Here is a 15,308-nt window from a genome sequence, read left to right as displayed (position 1 = left end):
TGCAAATTGTGCCCAGCCAAAGCAACAGATCCCTAGGAGGGGGGTGGGACTGGGGGGGGGCTATTCTCCTTGCAGAAACACCTGCCTGCCTGTGTCCAGTGGGGTGCCCCTCTGAGAGGCCTGGGAGCCAGAGTGTGCGAGAGAAACTTCTCCTGGTTGTAAGAAAACAGTTTCCTAGAGCAGAGAAAGGATGGAGCTGGGCCAGGGCTCTGGGGGGCTGAGCGGGGCTTGTGAAGCTGGCACCTTGGGGTTTCCACAGTTGTGGGGTCCTAAGCAGGGACCCCCTCCTCTCCTCTCCTTGCTTTGCCTTGTCTTTCTCTTTCTCTCCGTGGGGCCCCTAGAGCTGCTTGTGGTTGCCATGGCCTGATGTCCAGTGGCACTTTGGCATGTGTGTGTGTGTGTGTGTGTGTGTGTGTGTGTGTGCGTCCGTCCATGTGTCTCCCTGGCAGGCGGGACTGGCTGGAGGCAGAGATCCGGGCGCCTGCCTGTCACTGGCTGACTTGCTTTCAGCCACTGAGCTTTGCTGACGCTGCGCTTTCCTGCAGCTGCAGCGGTGACATATTTTGGTGTGTGTTGAGTGGGGTGGGGTGGGAGCTGCGCCTGTGAAACCAGGCACCCCCAGGACCTCTCTGAGCAGATGCCTTGCTGCCTCTTGCCCTCCCCATCGCTGGAGGAGGGGGGAGTTCTTTGCAGGGCAGTTGGGGGACGTGGGGGAGCCTGACTCCCCCCCCCCATCTAGAGCTGCCTGCCTGGGGATCCTTGGAGCTTGACTGTTTTCACACACTAGTACCACATCCTGTAGAATTCTGTCAGTTATATTTTATCCCACAATCCGAATTTCAGGCAACAAAAAGTTGTGAAAAAAGAAAAACCCTTGGGTGTGGATTTACTCTGCTGTCCAGCTCCTCAGAGTGCCACTCCCTGTTAGTCCCTCTGGTCAGCAAAAGAAGGAGCCTCCAGCCAAGTTAAAGAAGCAAATCAGCGGTCAGTAGACCCAGCCTTTATTTGTTGCAACAAGGTTCAAACACACAAAAGAGTAGGAACCCTGAGCATGGAGTTGCGTGGACTTTTAAAACCTCTCCCCATTTCCCTTAATACAATTTTCAACAGCATCATCGATTAATAATAATAATAATAATAATAATAATAATAATAATAATAATAGTTTTTTATTTATACCCCGCCCTCCCCAGCCAAGACCAGGCTCAGGGCGGCTAGCACCAGATACAAAAACAATTGATTGAAATACAACTTAAAATACAACATTAAAATACAGCCTTCTTTCACAAAATATGTCACAGTGTTTAGCGTGTAGAAACATGAGCCCATCACCCAGCCCTGTCAATAACCCCAGGTCCCACACCTTTTAACTCTTCCCCAAAGAACAATAATAGTATTTGCACCCCCCCTGGCTGCAAGGGTAGCTCCTGCGCTTCTCCTTTGAAGTGTCAGGATTCAATCCACCATCCTGCTGGGTTTGGGTCTGGGGTATGTGTTGCCCTTGGTCGCCTTCTGCCTCCTATTGTGTGGCTAAGTTCACACCTTGTGGAGGGGAAAGAAGTAGTGGCCTTGTGCTTAAGGGACTATGGAGTCAGGGGAGCCCTGGATTTCCCTCTTCCAGAGGAGTCATTAGCCGTTGGAACCTAGGAAATCCATCAAACCATTGAGTTTTGGAAATTATTTGAAGTTTCTACAGTTTTCTATATTGGACAGTCAGAGGAAACAGTACTGATACATGGTATCTGCTTATTGCTACAATTTTTTGGACTACTGTACTTTTCTGAGCCTCTTTGCTGTTGTGGATGTCTGGTGCTTGTGTCAACGGTCATTGTCCTGGCCTTAGAGGCTGGGGTGGGGACTTTGTGGGAGTCTTTTATTTATTTATTTTTTTAATACTTTTTTATTCGAGCTTTAAATAATACACATGTCTATATAAATATACATTGTACAAATCATCATATCACTGAACGTATAAACATACATATAAATAAATTATTGTTAATTTTTTCTTTTTTACAAAAGAGGAAAGAAAAAGAAAGGATCAAAAAACAAAAATTTCTTATCATCAAAACAAACAAACAAAAAAAAAACCTTTGGACTTTATTTAGTCCTGGACTTCCCTCCACCCTATTGGTAAGTATCAAATAATCCTACATTCACGTATTTTCTCTTAATCTTAAATATTAGACATTCTCTGTTAGAGTTAATCCAGGCCCACCAGTGTCTTCTACTATTTATTTTCAATATATTTCCAGTATTTACTCCAATTTTTATGAAATTTTTGCTCATCTTGGTCTCGTATTCTACCCGTTAATCTAGCAAATTCGGCGTATTCCACCATTTTAATCTGCCAATCACTTATACTAGGTATGGTTTCCATTTTCCAGTTTTGTGCCAGCATAGTTCTTGCGGCTGTGGTGGCATAGAGGAATATATTCTTGTCTTCTTTTTTAATCTCTTTACCCAACATTCCTAGCAGAAAGGCTTCAGGTTTTTTGGGAGACTTTGTGGGAGTCTTTTAACTGCCCCCCATTCCTGATTTTAACAGTGGCCTTCACTGCCTCCTGGGGGAGGGAGTTCCACAGGTTAACCCTGCGCTGGCCGAACAACTCCTTTCTTTATCTGTCCTGAATCTTCCAGGCTTCCTTGGGTGCCCATGAGTTCTAGTCTTAGGTTGAGAGCGGGAGAACTCTCCCCTTCCTCCCTCCCAGTGCTGCTTCTTCCCTGCTCCCCCCTTTCACAACTGCCCTTTCCTAAGCACTTCCCAGCAATGGTAGGAGCAGGAGCAACACGTTTCTCAGGGGAGGTGCTGGGGGGGGGGGGAAGGAGGCCGCCCTCCTTGGGACCTGGGGGTTGGTGGTGTGGGGCCAAGTTCCTGAGAGCCTCTGATCCTTTTCCTAATCCTCTATGCATACCTCAGGAGGCCCCGCAGGAGGGGGTGTTCAGGGTGCATTTTCCTGGCATCATTTTTTTCTGATTCCTGGTGGGGCAAGCAGCCCCCCCCCCAGTACCCCAAGTGCATTCGCACCATCCCTTTCCCCTAGATCTTTCCCTTCTCAAGCCAGCCCCCTCCTTGCAGTCCCTCACATGGAATCAGTCGATGTTTTCATTGAGAAATCCTGTTTGTCTTTCTCTTGGGCTGAGGCTCCTTGCCTGACTGGGTGCCAGTTATGTGAGCTGCTCTGCAACCGGGCTCTCTCCTGCCATCTGTTTATAATATCGGCTGGTGTCTTACTGTGCCCAGCTCTGCAGGAAGTGCGTATGATTTGAAATGAATGAATGAACTGCCATCAAGGAAGCTTCCGCCATAATTTAGTAGGGAGTCCTTCACTGCAGAGGGTTGGACTAGATAACCCTTAGGGGTCCCTTCCAACTATACATTGACAGTTCCCTTGGCCTCCTGCTGCTTGGCTCACTTGCTGGAGCCATTTCCTCCTGCCCAGAGCAGGTTCCGAGTTGCCTCTGGCTGGTGTTGCAGGAATTTAGGTACAGGTTGGGGGGGGGTTGCCCCTCCAGCAGATATCACCGCACATGCAGCCCTCTACCAAAATCAGCACAATCGCTTTTGTGACTTTTGTGATTTCTCCCCACAAAACACTTCATCACAGTTTCTTCTTATCTGTTCAAAGGCCGTCTGCTGCACAATACCAAATGTAACAATTCACTGATAAATGTGTCTATGTACTGGCTCACTGGGAAAACTTCAGCTCCTCAGCAGCCCCTCTGCCTGAGGGATAATCCCTGGCATCCTGATACCTGAGGGCCAGACAGGTAGCCATTCCAGAAATAACAAACCCAGATGAAGACAAAAGGGTGGGATTAACTTGGCTGGGAAACAGGGAAATGTAAATATCTATTTTGTTACACTTGATGGGTGTTTGGTGGAGGGCAAGGGGAACCATGGGGCAGGGTCCAGGATGCTCAGATTACTGCCCCCAGACCTCCCCTTTCATGATGTAACCGTGATGTATGAGTGATGCAGTTTGGGGGGGGGTGTAACATGAGGATTAGCAGCTAATAAAAGTTTGGGGCTCCCATCTTGTTCCACCTGGTGGCAGGTGGGAGTCCTGTCACAGCAGTCTTCAATCAAGACCAAGCCTACTGGCTGCTGTTTTGCTCTGGTCTTCCTGGCCGGGGTCCTTGTTTTTTGTTAACACTGGTGTGGCTCCTCCTTCTGGGTCTGAGTCTCTGCATGTGTGGCTCAGGTGGGGCAGAGTTGGAAGAAGGCCTTGGCGTCCAGAATGTCCAAGGCGCCTCCCCCCTGGGTGTCGGCTTCTGCTTCCTTGGTGCCCCCCTCTCTGGCCTCTTGGACTTTGGCGGATTCTTCCCAGGTTCTCTGGCTTTCTGCCTCCCTTTCTCAGGCGCTCCTGGCCAGCCCCCCAAGACGCTTCTGGCTAATGATTAGCTCCTTGGAACAATGCGGCCTGTTTCCTGGCGGCTTCTGGGCCAGAGGCCAAAGGGGGGGGGCAATGGCAGGAGGCTCTTTGTCTGCCCAGGCTGAGCTGCTGGCGCCCCCTCCTGGAGGGCACTGGCACTGCTCTTGTTGAGGCCTAGCTACCACTGCTGCCTCTTGCCTGTTTCTCTGGGGTACCCATCTGGAGTATAGGGGGGGCCTCTCTGGGTGCAGGTGTGGACTCTGAATAACAGGCATCTCCTGCTGGGGGGCAGGCAAACTCTGGTGTGTGTGTGGGGGGGGGGAGGAGCAGCACTCCTTATCCAAGGGAGTTTTGCAGCCCTCCATCCAGTTAGGTGAGGGACACGGGTGGCACTGTGGGTTAAACCATGGAGCCTCTTGGGCTTGCCGATCAGAAGGTCGGCGGTTCGAATCCCCGCGACGGGGTGAGCTCCCGTTGCTCAGTCCCTGCTCCTGCCAACCTAGCAGTTGCATGTCAAGTGCAAGTAGATAAATAGGTAGCTCTCTGGCGGGAAGGTAAACGGTTTTTCCGTGTGCTGCTCTGGTTCGCCAGAAGCGGCTTAGTCCTGCTGGCCACATGACCCAGAAGCTGCACGCCGGCTCCCTCGGCCAATAAAGTGAGATGAGCGCCACAACCCCAGAGTCGGCCACAACTGGACCTAATGGTCAGGGGTCCCTTTAGCTTTACCCAGTCAGGCTGATGACCCTCCTTCTCCACGGCTGCTGAGAAGCAGGAAGAGGGAGGCTCCTTACAGACCAGATCTAGGTTGTTTCTCTCTTTACACCCTGCCCCCCCCGCCCTCTGCCCTGTCTCAAGCCCCCGGGGCCAAAAGGCAAGAGAGCTGCAGGACTCGGCCCCAGAGTTGTGCCCCCTGAGCATATGCAGAGTGCTTTCCCTTGTCCCCAGATGAGGGCAAGGATGTCTGCAGTAGGTTCTCTCTCATCGCCAGAGGGCAGTCAGTATCTGCTCTGCATGCCTTGGGTGGGGCTCCCTGGGTCTTGGGGGAAGCAGCAGCCAGAGGCAAATCCTGGACAAATATTGACCTTGGCTGGTAGCTCAGGAACCTGCCCTGGTGGGGGGGGGGTGGCAGGGCAGAAGAGCCTGGGAAAGGAGCTGGCTTTTCCTGCTGTCATACCCTCCTCACCCAGTGATGGGGGGGGGGGAGAATGGGCGCCAACTGGCTGGAGGGATGGGCTGGGAACGTGTCTTGGGGGGTTGCACCAGCCCTGAGTTGGTGTTGAGAAGGATGTGTGCGTCTCTGTCTCTGTGTTGATGGAGATGAGAGCTAAGGTGTGGCCTCGCCTCTGCCCTGGACGCCAGGTGTGGCCCTGGGCAAATCCAGCTCAGCTTCCCTCCTGAAACAGAGCTGGGCTGCCTTTCATTTTCCACGCAGTTCCAAGTAAAGCTCACTTGCTGGGGGGCAGGTCCTGTTTCTGGGTGGGGGGCTTTGTTCCCAGGTTAATCCTTGAAGTGCAGATGCCTCTAAGGTTTACTCCTGGAGTCCTTGGGAAAGCGAAGGAAGGGGGAGGGCGACAGGAACTCTGCCACCTGCACTTATCACTCTGAGCTCGTGGGGGGGGGCTATCTAGGGGCAGGTCCTCTGGGCCCCCTGTGGAGAAATCTTAGAACTTAAGACCCCCAGAGTCATCTAGTCCAACCCCCTGAAATGCAGGAATCTTAGCTAAAGTGTCTATCCTCTGCTTAAAAACCTCCAAGAAAGAATAATCCCCAACATCTGGAGGGAGAGCGGTCCAGTGAGGAACAGCTCTTACTGTCAGAAAGTTCTTCCTGATGTTTAGTGGGAATCTCCTTTCTTGTCACTTGAGGGCCATGGGTTCGAGTCCTATCCTCTAGAGCAGGAGAAAACAAGCATGCTCCCTCTTCCCTGTGGCAGCCCTTGAGATATTTGAAGATGGCTCTCATGTCGCCTCTCAGTCATCTCTTCGGGCTAAAAAGACCCGGCTCCTTCAACCATTCCTCATCAGGTTTGGTTTCCAGCCCCTTGACCATCTTGGTCCCTCTCCTCTGCACAAGGAGAGGGAGCTGGGTGCTGAGGAGGCTCATAAGGAGCAGAAGGAGCCAGGCAGGCTTTGAATTGGGGAGGGGGTGCAGTTAGTGTGTGTGTGTGTGTGTGTGTGTGTGTGTGTTGGGGAGGGCTGGATACAGCCTGGGCCTGAGGCTATAATTGGAGGCCTCATTCAGTCATAGAAATAGCATCCATGTCTTGTACCAGAAATAGCCCCGGGGGGGTGAGGAGAGTGGGCAGCTGAGGGGCAAAGCCTTTCTGCCCAGCTCTAGCGAGGAGCCCTGTAATATTATAGGTGATTCCCACCTGACCAGGTTCAAAGTGTTACTAACTACTTGGGACCAATGTACCTGTAATATCACCTGAACCCCATATATGCCCACTTGACTCAGAAGAACTGGCACTGCTGCAGGTGATGCCAATTCCATGTGTGTAAGAAGCTGATCATTTAATGTGACGTCACCTGCACTTTGGAACTCCCTGCCTATTCACATCAGACTGGCACCTTCACTGTCATCTTTTTGGGACCTGCTAAAACCATTCTTGTTTCGGAAAGCTTCCCCAGATATGTAGGATTTTGGTGTATGTTTTCAATCTGTTCTCTCTCTCTTTTGAATGTTTTAGGAGTTGTTACTTGATTACGTCATTCTATTCATAAACCACTTTGAGGGTTTTTTTGAAAAACGATCAAACAGTGCATATCTTTTATAAGACATGCCAGCCAGCAAATAAATAACTCTCTCTTCTCCCCCTCCCCCATTGGTTGAGCTTTCCTGTGCCTCAGTTTCCACTCCTGGGAATTGGGGAGCATGCTGGGAGGGATCTCTTCTGCCTTCTTGGGTGCCCCGTGTGTGATGGGGTGCCAAGGGTTAACCCTGCTGGGCTGGGCTTTCTCTGGGCACCCTGCCTCCCTCCCTCCCTCCCTCAGTCAGGAGGCTTCCACCAAGGGGCAGAAGGCAGTCCAGCTGTTCTCCCCCACTTCTGCCACCGCAGCTGCCCTCCTCTCTTCCCAGGCTGGCCTCCCCCACCCCACCCCACCCCGCCTGGTTGGAGTGGTTTCTCCGCTTGGCCGGTGGGAGCTCTGTGGGCAGGGAAGGCGCCCCCCCCCACCCCTCTGCTGCCAACTTGAAGGAAACGTTGATGACAGCAGTGGCGCTCAGAGGCAGGCTGCTCCCTGGGGCTCTGGATGACGAGTCTGTGGGCTGGCCAGCCCTGCTCCCCTCCCTCCCCTGCTGCTCTTGCTGCTGAGTCAGGCCTGGCAGTGCCCACCCCCAGTGGGTGGGGGAGCTCCAAGGCAGGCGCAGAAGAGCTTGTAGTAGCAGCCGGCATGTGCTCCTGCCCCTCCCGAGGAGGGAGCTTCAGCTGCCTTCTGTGAGCTTGCCAGGCTGAGGTTCCTGGGGAGGGCGGTCGGTCGGATCCTTTCCTCCTTGCTTCCTGTTGAAGGCAGCCAGCCGGCCAGACAGAGACTTTTCTGCCCCTTTGGAGAGCCAGCCTAGGCCGCCTCCTCTGCTGCCGCCTTCGCCATGGTGGCTGGCATGCTGATGCCCTTGGAGCAGCTGCGCTCCATCTACGAGCTGCTCTTCCGCGATGGGGTCATGGTGGCCCAGAAGGACCGGCGCCCCCACAGCTACCACCCCCAGCTGCCGGGCATCACCCACCTGCAAGTCCAGCGGGCCATGGGCTCCCTGCATGCCCGCGGCCTGGTGCGTGAGAGCTTTGCCTGGCGCCACTGCTACTGGTACCTGACAGATGAGGGCATCATGCACCTGCGCCAGTACCTGCACCTGCCGCCAGAGATTGTGCCCGCCACCTTGCAGCGCGTCCGCCGGCCCGTGGCCATGGCAAGGCCCGCCCCGCGCCCACGCCCGCCTCGCACCCAGACCGTGCCGGGCCCGCTGGCCTGCCCCCCGAAGCCCCAGGAGGCCTCACGCCAGGAGTACCGCCGGAAGGAGGAGCCTGCTGGGCACGTGGAGCTGGTTGCCGCCAGGGCAGTGCCACAGGTGGCCTCTGCTGCCCCTCCTGCTGAAGGTCAGATGCCCTCCACGTGGGGGAGGCCTGGGAGCTATGGGGCAGGAGCTGCTTTGGGGGAAGTGAGCTGCAGCTGGGTGAGGGCAGAGGTGGTGGGTGAGTGGAGGAAGGTGGGTGTGCCAGGAATTGGGCATGATGTCTGAGAGGTGTGGGGGGGGGCAGATGAAGTTTGGGGCCAAAAGCTGTTTCCTGCCTTACCTTTTAGCTAGCACCCTTGGGTGCCTTCTTGATCCTTGGTGCCGCTTGTGTTGTTCCGTGATTGTGGGCTCAGGAGGAGGAGAACTGGGGGGGGGGGTGTCCAGATCATTTGCCCCACATCCCCTGCAAAATCTGGGGTCAGAGGTTGCATGAGGGCGGGCTTCTCCATTCATTCTTCCATCCATTCATTGATGTTGGCCCAGTAACGCGACCCCCTCCCGCGATTCTACGTGCCTGGGATGAGCTAGAAGGAAGGGGGTGGGGGGGGTGAAAGGCGCAGCGGCGAAGGGGAGGCCTTTGCCCCGGGCTCAGCTGGAAGTTGGGGAGTCCGCGCTTTCTGGGGGGCCCTTTTGCCGCCGGCATCTGTGCCACGGGGGTGTGAGCTGTGGGCAGGAGGCCCCCTGCCCTGCGCGCGTGTCGGGTGGGGGGTAAGTCCAGAGATCCGGCGTGCCTGAGGGAGGGGGCGCTGCCGCCGTGCTGACAGGTGGGCAGCAGCTGCTGCGCCGGGCTATCCTTAGCCGTTTCTTCGCGGCCACTCCCGGCGGCGGCGGCGGCGGCGCCTCGTCTTTCTGCTTGCCAAGGTCAGAGCGAGGCCCCTGGGCTGCCCCATGGACCCTGCTGCGGGGGAAGAGCCCCGGAAGAAGCGGCGCAGGGGGCGCCGGAGGAAAGGGGGCAAGTCGGACGAAGGTATCGTAGCGGTTGGGATGCGGGGGCACGAGCGTGGGGGCAAGGGGGCAGCAGGTGCGCTCGCCTGGACCGGCCTGGCTGCTTCTGCCCGCGGCCCCTGCGCTGGATTAGAGCAGGTTGGATTGGGGGGGGTCTCTGCGCGTGATGGGGTGGGGTGCCCATTTGTGCCCAGGGCGTGGGTGAGACCTGGCTCCGCGGCATCCCGCCCTCCACGTCGCTCCCCGCGTAGCCTGTGGGGCTGCCTCGCCCATCTCCTGGGCCTCCGGGCTGCTGGCTTCAGCTGGGGCGGGGAGGTCTCTGGAGGGCGTTCCTCGAGAGGAGTGTGCGGGAAGGAAAAGCGTTTTTGCAATAATGCCCCCCATGCCCGCACCAGGCCGCAGGACGCTCCTGCTGGCAACCCTCCCCACCCCAGCTGGCCGCTCGCTTGCCGGGCAGGGCTGCAACGTGTCGGCCCTGCCTTTGCCGCTGCGAGGAGGCGGAGGGGCCGGGCATCAGCCGCCCCCCGCCGGTCATGTGGGGGCTCCAACTTTCCGTTGCGCGCGGAAGGAAATGCGTCGCGCACCCGCCTCGTATTCCAGCAGCGTGAGTCACCGGCGGCTCCTCCTCCTCCCCCCCTCCCCTGGCCCTCCCGGGAGAGTTTGGTTGCTTTGGTCCTGGGAGAGAGGGAGGCCCGAACACCCCCCCCCCGCCGCTGCCGCCCCAAGCAGCTATTTTCGTGGCGCTGTAGTGGGGACCCCCAGGTGGATGTCTGCCATTGCTAGAGAACTTGCTTCAATAAGCCCGCCCCCTTTGCCTGAGGGAGTCAAAATCAAGGAAGCGGGAGGGGGGTCTCTTCTGCAGCACAGGCCGGGGGGGGCACCTCCTGTGGCTGCAAAGAAGGGGCGAGCCTGTGCAGTGGGAGGGAGAAGGAGGGCGAATGGGACTGCGCACCAAACCCCCTCCCCAGAGCAGAATCCTGCCAGCTTCTTTTGGCCACCAGTTCCTGCAGGAGTCTGCGTGCCCCCCCCCCGCCTCCCCTCGTCCCAACATCTGCCTCTTGAGTTCCCTTTCCCAGGCAAAGCCTCGGACCAAATGCTCCCCCGCAGGAATCCTGGCGGCTCCCGGAGGGCAGCTGGAGCGCATTTGGGGAGCTGGAGGGAGCGGGCAGGCCAGGCCTGTGGGGTGTGGCGGCTGCTGCTGCTGCCGGGGCGGGCAAAGAGGGGCTTCCGCGGCGGCGGCGGCTGTGGGGCTCTGCACGGGCTTGTCCTGGCTGGGGCGGGGAGGCAGGATCTGGCGGGAAGGGAAGGGAAGGTGCGCTCTGCACTCTCCCAGCAGCAGCAGCAGCAGCAGGATGGCAGCTCCAGCCCTGGACTGGGAGGATGGCCGCTACTTTATGGAAGACCTGATCCAGCAGGGGCAAGGTAGGGCAGAGCGCTGTCCTGTGGCATTTGGGTGGGGGGAAAGAGGGGCGGGGGGAAGGTGGCGCCTGGAGCCGCTCGACTGAGAGGCAGGTCTCGGGGAAAGAGGCAGCGGAGGAGGACAGGAAGTGCAGCCGCCGCCTCCTGAGCTGCCAGGCAGAACATCCGATGCCAGGTTTTCTCGCCCAGAACCCAGGTGCCACAGGCATCCTCTTGGCACAGGATGGAGCCCTGAGTGCCTCTCTGTTGTCTTCAGGAGGGGCTCCCCAGTCGAGGGAGATAGTCTGCATGGACCCAGCCGAGAGACAACTCCCCCCCCCCCCACAAACCCCTCTGCTCCCGCAAAAGAGCCCCAGCTCCCAGCCTCTGGGTGGCCCCAAGGGACTTCTCTCTTCCAGGCTGCCTCACTTTTCCCCAGCTGCCAACAGCTGGCACCAGGTCTGTGAAGGAACACAAGGAAATAATGCCTTGCTCTCCCTTAGGTGTATGGGGGGGGCTTATATGCCTGGGAGGAGCTCCACGGAAGGGCTTGGGACAGGCCATGCTTTGGAGAAGGACCCTGCAGCCCCAATTGGGCGGGAACAGGAGGGGGGGTGGAGTGTTCCCCCTGTCGAGAGTCAGCCTCTTCCTGCTCCTTTAGGGCGTGGCGCACCCCTCCCTCCCTCCGCCCCATCTGGCTTCCTTCTGCAGCTGCTGCTTCCAAACTGGCCCTGATTTGAGGCCTCTGCGGTTTCCCTCCGCAGGGGGTGAACAGATGTAAATGCTCCCTGCCTCAAAACAAAATAAAAAAATTCCTTCCAGTAGCACCTTAAAGACCAACTGAGTTAGTTCTAGGTATGAGCTTTCGTGTGCATGCACACTTCTTCAGATACCTGAAGAAGTATACCTGAAGAAGTATACCTGAAGAAGTATACCTTCAGATACCTGAAGAAGTATTCATCCGCTGGGGAAGGGCTTCAGGGGCTGCCCCCTTGGCAGATGTTGCGAGAGCACAGGGCGCCCCCTGCAGGCAGGACTGGTTTGGGTGACTGCAAGCTGTGTGTGCAGTTGCTGGAAGTTTGGTCTCCAGTCCCTGTGGCAGCTCCCTGGACAGCTCTAGGTTGGCTGTCCAGGAGCTGGACCAGAGCAGTTCCCCATTGGGCAGGAGGACCCCATCCGCTGCCCCTGGAGAGCCTGGCAGGAGCAAGGGAGGGGGAGCTGGAAGCTGAGGAAGGTTTCAGAGAGGAGCTGCTCTTCCAATGGAGTGACATGTATTGGTCCCTGCTGAGCAAATTAAAACCACCAGCCAGCCTCTCCCTAACCAGTGTGGTGTAGTGGTTAAGAGCGGTGGACTCGTAATCTGGGGAACCGGGTTTGATTCCCCGCTCCTCCACCTGCAGCTGCTGGGTGACCTTGGGCCAGTCACCCTTCTCTGAAGTCTCTCAGCCCCACTCACCTTGTGGGAGAGGAAGGGAAAGGAGAATGTTAGCCGCTTTGAGACTCCTTCGGGTAGTGATAAAGCGGGATATCAAATCCAAACTCTTCTTCTTCTTCTTCTAACCTAACCAGGAAGGGATGGTGAGGATTTTTCTACTTTGTTCTGTGGAACTTGCTGCAATGAGATGGTTGCTACTCAAGTCACAAAGTGTCCTTGCGGCTTCCTAACAGCCCCCCCCCCTGCCAAGTCCAACCATCAGCTGCTCTCCAGGGCAACAGGGGTGGGGTCTTGACCCCCAGACCTCCTTCCCCTTTGACCCACAAGTGCTTGGCCTGCGCCTGCACTTATCTGCTTGGCAGTGTTGTTTTCAGTTTTCCTGTGAAGCTGGCTTTCTGAGAGCCAGGGTGGTGGGGTCGGAGAGTTAGCCTAGGGTCTGGGAGACCTGGGTTCAGATCCATGCCACAGGAACATAGGCAATTGCCTTGCACCTAATCATGCAGTATTGTCAACACTGACTGGCAGCCGTTTTCCAGGCCTGCCTGGAGGTGCTGCTGGGGTCTGAACGCAGGACCTTCTGCATTGGGGTGAGGGAGAAGCACCCAAGACACCTTGAGTGCCTTGAAGAAAAGGGGGGGTCTCAAGGCAGTAGCAGCAGTAAGACTACTAACAGCAATAATTTAAAAAGCTAAGAAGCCACTAGGTGTGGCGGAGCTTCAGTTACATACCTGGGTCTCCTCCTGGCATGGGGGAGCTCTCGCTTTCTCCTCTTCCCTTCAGGCTAAGGTGGGTACTTTAAAATGCTAGATGGCGGCTCCCTCACCTGGGCCTGGTTTCAACCTTACCATAGTCTGCTGGTGGGTTCTAAGGCAAGAGAGCCTGAATGGGACCTCTGGAGAGCCAGTCTGACTGAATCACCCTGGAGCTTGTGCTCTTGAGGTGGAAAGAAGGACTTCCTCTGTGGCTCTCAACATCAGCTTCCTCAGTGTTATGAGAGATGGAGAAGAACTTCTCCTTATCCACTTCTGCAGTCTCCTTTTTGAGGTCATGCAACCAGAACTGTAGACAGTATTCCAAACACAGTTGCACCATAGATTTCTTTAATAGCCTGGTGATATTGGCAGCTTTATTTTCAGTCCCTTCCCTATTGATCCCAAGCATGGAATTCACCTTTTTCACAGCTGCTGCTCCTGGGGCAAAGTCTTCATTGAGCGATCCACTGACCCCACGGTCACACTAATGGTCAGTTGTGGCCATGGTCAGTTGTCCCATGAGCATATTAAGTGAAATGAAGATTTTTTTTGCGCCAATACTTTACACTTATTCATATTGAATTGCATTGGCCATTTTACCACCCATTTACTCAGTTTGGAGGGCCTTTGTTTTAATGACCTTAGATTATTATTGTTAGCAAACTTGACCACCTAACTCTAGAATGTTTATGAACAAGTTGAAAGCACAGGCCCCAATACTGATCCTTGAGGAACTCTACCTCCTACATCCAGTGGCAGAGGAAGGGGAATGCCGGGGGGGGGGGGAGCGCATCACCCCCGTCAGTGCGATCCCGGTGGGGTGCCATTGTGGCTGTCCCTCTGACTGCGCTGGGTGCCATGCCCCCACAGGTGACGTGTCATGCCCCCAGGACACGCACCACGCCCCTAAGGGCTGCGCCCCGCCCCCAGGATGCCCCCAGCCCCGCCCCTGCTTGCTCTCGGCGCCACCCGGTGCCGGAGCATGAAGCTCCACCACTGCCTACATCTCACCATTCAGAGAACTGTCTATTTATTGCTGCTCTGTTTATTGCTATTGCTTCCTTTTACTTGAACAATTCCTGATCCACAAGAGGATATCTCCTCTTATTCTTATTCACCTGAAAGCAGTTTAAAAGTCCCAAGTACGTATGTCGATGTTTGTTTACACTCTCTGAGACCTCTGTGAGACAGGACATGTCCCTCCAGAAGCCACCGCTGGCTCTTCTTTAGCAAGGCTTGTTCTACTGTATGCTTGCTCATTTCATCTGAGCCTGGTGATTTGTTAGTTTATAATTTTGTCTATTAGGCCTAGTTTGCATCCTGATGAAGGTTTGCCCACTTCTGGAGACCTGCCTGTGCAGACTCCAGCCTCTGGGACTTACAGAGAGTGCTGGTACTTCTGAATGAGGTTCTTCTCTGAGTAGAAAGTCACCAGGCCAGGACTTGTAGCCAAAATGTCTAGCCAGTCACAGAACTTGTTTGTCGATTGCAACCTAATCCTGTTCATTTATGTTTACTTGGAAGTAAGGCCCACTGCCAGCAAAGGGGGTGCAGATGTACCCCTCCCCTCCACACAAATCAAGCAGCTAGGACTCCAGGCAAGCACTTTAGATCCCTGCCAGAAGTGAAAGGTGTGAGGAGGATCGCTTACATTTGACAGGCACACACCAGGCTCCTCAAAGGAAAGGAGAGAGAAAAATGTAATTTAACTTGAAAGGAAATGTTGAAGGAATTACTGCGCATCTAGCCTTGGGCAGAGAAACCTGGGGGGGGGGGGCTCAATAGCTACTTCAAGGGCTGGTTCAGAGAGGAGGGTCCAGGCTCATTTTCTCAACCCCAGAGGGCAAGGAGAGGCCAGATCTAAGGGGCTCCAGTCACAAGAGGGAGAGGAACTTCTTGAGCTTTCAGGGGTGGAGGAGAAGGCAGCTTGTGCTGGGAATCTCTGGTGAGCAGGGGGCCGGGGGCGGCTGTTGTGCTCAGATCCAGCTTGCAGACTTCACAGTTTGGCATCTTGTTGAGCACTGTGAGAAGAGGATGCTGGACCAGAGGGGCCACTGGCCTGATCCTGCAGGCTCTCCTTTTGTCCCAACTACCCAGGGATCTGGTGAGCTCTTCCTCACTGGAGCACAGAGGCCTTTGGGGGTGCCCTGGGGCTGGCAGAGGGTTGGTTGGAATGAACAGCTTACGAATTCTCCACCTGCCCTTTGATTCCAGTGAATGAGGAACTACCCTTGGATGGTCTCCCTGACTTCTCTCTCTCTCCCCCACCTCTTTTACCAAACTTGCAATGCGGCTGCCTTAATTGTTCTCAACTAATCGACTCAGATTCTTTCACATAGAGCAGAACCTTCGCAGGCAGCTCATCTCTCTCCTACATCAGAACCACCTCCA

At 55.5% G+C, this 15,308-nt stretch overlaps 1 protein-coding gene across 14 annotated transcripts in view; it reads left to right on the top strand.

The window, feature by feature from the left end:
* PLEC (plectin) overlaps nt 1-15,308 on the top strand; it is a gene marked incomplete at its 3' end in the record, with an annotated part of 117,825 nt that overhangs the window by 46,088 nt on the left and 56,429 nt on the right. For 2 of the 14 annotated variants that reach the window (XM_081875021.1, XM_081875014.1), the window contains exon 1: nt 7,950-8,469. The exons of 9 other annotated variants lie outside the window; for them this stretch is intronic. In XM_081875021.1, the coding sequence (XP_081731147.1) occupies nt 7,965-8,469 (505 nt within the window). In that variant the 5' untranslated portion in view covers nt 7,950-7,964. Of the gene's footprint in view, nt 1-7,949; nt 8,470-9,260; nt 9,355-10,659; nt 10,755-15,308 lie in introns of those variants that run through there. 3 more of the 14 variants (XM_081875007.1, XM_081875011.1, XM_081875009.1) reach the window with 3 other exon arrangements.

The sequence above is a fragment of the Podarcis erhardii genome, assembly GCF_964252035.2.
Source record: "Podarcis erhardii genome assembly, chromosome: 8".
Taxonomy (NCBI): Eukaryota; Metazoa; Chordata; class Lepidosauria; order Squamata; family Lacertidae; genus Podarcis; species Podarcis erhardii.
This window is presented reverse-complemented; position numbering and strand designations above follow the sequence as displayed.